At 36.9% G+C, this 3,980-nt stretch overlaps 1 protein-coding gene across 1 annotated transcript; it reads left to right on the forward strand.

Annotated features, from left to right (window-relative positions):
• Positions 1-215: 215 nt before the first annotated feature.
• Positions 216-3,424, forward strand: LOC104099139 (membrin-11-like). The gene is made up of 4 exons (XM_009606047.4): positions 216-640; positions 2,438-2,558; positions 2,644-2,793; positions 2,918-3,424. Exons 1-4 carry the CDS (start codon positions 333-335, stop codon positions 3,077-3,079), a joined length of 741 nt encoding a protein of 246 aa, XP_009604342.1. The 5' UTR covers positions 216-332; the 3' UTR covers positions 3,080-3,424.
• The last annotated feature ends 556 nt before the right edge of the window (positions 3,425-3,980 follow it).

Genomic DNA, 3,980 nt, shown 5'->3' on the forward strand with positions numbered 1-3,980 from the left:
TCAGTCCTAAATCGAAGTATAGCTACTTTCTGAAAATACAAATACCTAATTAAACAGGGTAAATAAGTTTATAAATTCGTATATATACGGATAAAATAACAATTATTTTTGTGTAATTTTCAGATCTTACATCATATTCCAATATTATTAGTAATTGATTTAAATTTCACATAAGAAAATTATATATTAATCCTATAATTATGAAACCTTCATCCCTTTTTGGAACTTTTAGGGAAACTTGAAACAAGTGACCTTTCTGTTATATCTAAAACTACAGGGTAAAATTTCTTCAACTGTAATAAACCTCGGGAGCCAAGAGATCGGAAACAACAATGGCAATGGCCGTTGAGGTCGCCGGCGGTGGTTCAGGCGGTGGCGGAACTTTATCAGAATTCTACCAGAGTTCCCGACGGCTGTTACTCAAAACCAGAGACGGTTTAGAGAGGCTCGAACGGTTCGAATACACCTCCTCTTCTTCTTCTTCCTCCGTGTTGTCGTCGGGCGCCGCCGTGAGCGATCCTTCGGAAAAATCAGTTGACGGTTTAAGAAAAGATATAAGTCAGATCCAAACACTTTGCTCTCTCATGGAACGTCTCTGGCGATCCATACCTGCTAAATCTCAACGTGATCTCTGGAAAAGGTCACCTCCTTATTCTCCCTGAATTGTGATATTTCAATTTCAACTGCTTCTTTGTTTGTTCTCCTTTGGTTGATATTTTTGATTAAGGACTCGTGTAGTTGAGATTAAATTGGGTATTCTTGTGTAAGGATAAGCGTGAGGCTTAGAGAATCCTTAATTTAGGAAAATAATTTAGTATTGTAATGAAATGGAGTTAAATGGAGCGGATCGGATGTTGAGGATATTTTTGTTATGAGGGTGGTGTCTAGGCTAGCTTGCGGTGCAGGACTATTTCACCGGGTACATGCTATCTCCCCACCAGTACAATACAACTACTAGGTAACTCTGTCCACAGAGGCGGAGACAGGATTTCAAACTTATGAGTTTAGGATCTAATCATTTTAAGTTATTAGGTTCTAAATTAATAATTTATACATATTTAATAAAAAATTTAGGACAAATACATGATTTGAATCAAAGCTACTGGGTTCACCCGAACCCATAGCGACATTGTGGCTCCGCTTCTATCTGTCCTTCAAGGCTTAGGCATATGAGAAGAAATCACCTAGTAATTTTTGCTTTCTCAAGAATTTGAACCTGAGTTCTCCTTCCACTTCATTGAGTTCTCCTTCCGCTTCATTGACCATTAGGCTACACTGTTGGGGTGCATATGGCTGTTGACTGTTGAGGTTTCATAGGGCTGATTTGATATTGAGGCATAATTGTATGATAAATTAAGGTGAAATTTTTTAAGATTTTACTTTTTCTGGTTATGAGCAAATGCAATTGAGTAGTCTTATCGTCGAGTAATTCGAAATGAAGCTGTGAGTACTTAAAATTATGGAATTAGACACCGTGCATGTAATTTTAAATGATAATGTTAGATGAAAATGCTTCTAACGAGTTAGTATAAAAATTAGACGTAATGCATGTCTTGGGTCCTTGACGTGCTCAAATTTATAGAAGTCTCAGTTTTGACTTATGAGTTAATATGATGTCGTATGATTTGGTAGGATCCATCAGTAATCAGATTGTTGAAAGGAGACACATGATTTGTTTAGTAGGTGTCTGTCAAGTCCCACATTATTTGAGGGAATGGGTTGTGTTCTCCTTATATGGTCTTAGGAAATGCTCCCTTCATGAGCTAGCTTTTCGGAGTTGAGTTAGATCCAAGGATCATATCTTCACAATGTCCAAACTTGAGATTATCCAATCATTCATTGTTTATCAATTGAGAAACAAATCTGTATTTTCATACAATTTTAATTGTTAATTTCCTAGATCATACTGCAATGTGATTTTTGGAGATATTTTGATTAGGAATTGTATTTAGTTTTTGAAATTAAGTCGAACTGTATTGTTGATTCAAGAAAATGTTGGCCAGTGCTCATCAAATTTGGTGAGGCTGAATTACTTTGGCAACCCTTTGGTTAACAAAACCTAAAGTTAAGTGGTGATGAATTCACGTAGTTTTGTGAGGGGTTCTTAGTGAAAAACTGTCAGTCGTGTACTTCTTATTAGAGATGCAGTGGAGCAAGCACCAATTTGCAATAAACCAACGTTTTTTTTTCTTAGAAGTGCAATAAATCAATGCATTTTCGCTTATTCTTTGTGAAGTCAAAAGAGGGTCATGTCTTCCTGCAGTATGTATGCTTTAATGATGCTTTCATGGTTTGTGTTGGTGTTTCATGAGTATATTGTCATGTATCCACTTCATATGCACTTGATGCCTTTGGGTCTTACCCAGTCGTAGTCGGTCTTCGGTTCTAATTAGAAGTTTTTATTCCATAACTGAAAGTCTGTGTCTTACGTGTACAGGAAAGTGGAACAAGTGGCTGAAGAAGTTGACTCTTTGAAAGATAGTCTGGATAAATATAACCTGCGGCATCAGAGACGGATGGAAGAAGTCCGGGAGAGAGCAGAATTACTTGGGAGAGCTGTATGTAATCTTTTTTGAGCTGGTATGATGAATCATTCTGTATACTGTACCGTATTCCATCTAATTTATTTTCTTAATGTACTAGAGCGGCGATTCATCTCATGTTCTGAGGATTTTTGATGACGAAGCACAAGCGATGCAATCTGCCCGTAGCTCATCCAGAATGCTTGAAGAAACCTTGGCAACAGGAGCAGCCATTCTTTCAAAATATAGCGAGCAAAGGGATCGTTTAAAGGTACATATCGTTAGATAAGTCATTGCCATGATTACCGTTATTGTCCAAAATGTTTTGCAAAAACTGTGTTAGTCTTTGCCACTATGGTTGATCACCTGGTATCTTATTTGATTATTTGTTGCAGCGAGCTCAACGGAAGGCATTAGACGTCCTGAACACTTTGGGGCTATCAAGTTCTGTAATGAGACTTATTGAGAAAAGGAATCGTGTTGACAGATGGATCAAATATGCCGGAATGATCTTAACAATCATAGTGCTGATTTTCATTTGGAGGTGGACAAGATGATAGGTGCTTGATAACCGACTGGACCATCAAGATGAATTCTTAGTTAAAAGAGTCATTGAAAGGATTGTAGAAAAGTTGACTCAAAGCCCTTTTCTAACTCACACATAAATCTTGATATCATTGTATTGCAGTTGGGGTTGCATGCAATCTGTAAAATGAGACTTGGGAAGAATATATAGTACTATTTCTTTTTTTTTTTTGGGGAGAGGAGGGGAAGGGGGCGCGCATTATTTTCTTATTCTTTTTGAAATTAGAAGAAGTCTTCTTTTCATGCAACAAGAATGTTGTGCATTGGAAATCTCTATCATCTTCAGTTTCACCTCTGTGGCCACCTGTTTCTCTGTATTTCTCCTTTTCTTTTGGTTTTCCGGGTCAAATACACCGGCTCTTATTAGAGGTGGATCCGAAATTTGAAGTCATCGGATGCAAGTCAGCTACACTCATTAACTTTAATGGATCTAAGAATTTAAGTTAAAGTCAGGGGATGCAGAGTAAAACTATATACTCCCTCCGTTTCAATTTATGTAAACTCATTTGACTGGGCATTGAATTTAAGAAAAGAGAGAATACTTTTGAACTTTTTGAACTTGTGGTATAAAATGAGGTACATATATTTTGTGTGGCTATAAATCATTGCACAAAGGTAAATTATTTTCAAATAAGGAAAGAGGTCATTTTTTTTGGCACGGACTAAAAAGGAAATATGTTAACATAAATTGTAACGGAGGGAGTATTAAACTTCTAGCGAAAAGCATATGAGTACAAACGTTTTCGTACCGATAGAGAAGAATGATAGTGAAGTTTCCTAGAGCCTTATAGCCTCTAGAAGATAAGTATAGATGTTTCCGTACCGATCCTCAAGACTCTACTAAGTTTGCTCATTACTCGTGAGACCTATGTA

The sequence above is a fragment of the Nicotiana tomentosiformis genome, chromosome 5 (assembly GCF_000390325.3).
Source record: "Nicotiana tomentosiformis chromosome 5, ASM39032v3, whole genome shotgun sequence".
NCBI lineage: Eukaryota > Viridiplantae > Streptophyta > Magnoliopsida > Solanales > Solanaceae > Nicotiana > Nicotiana tomentosiformis.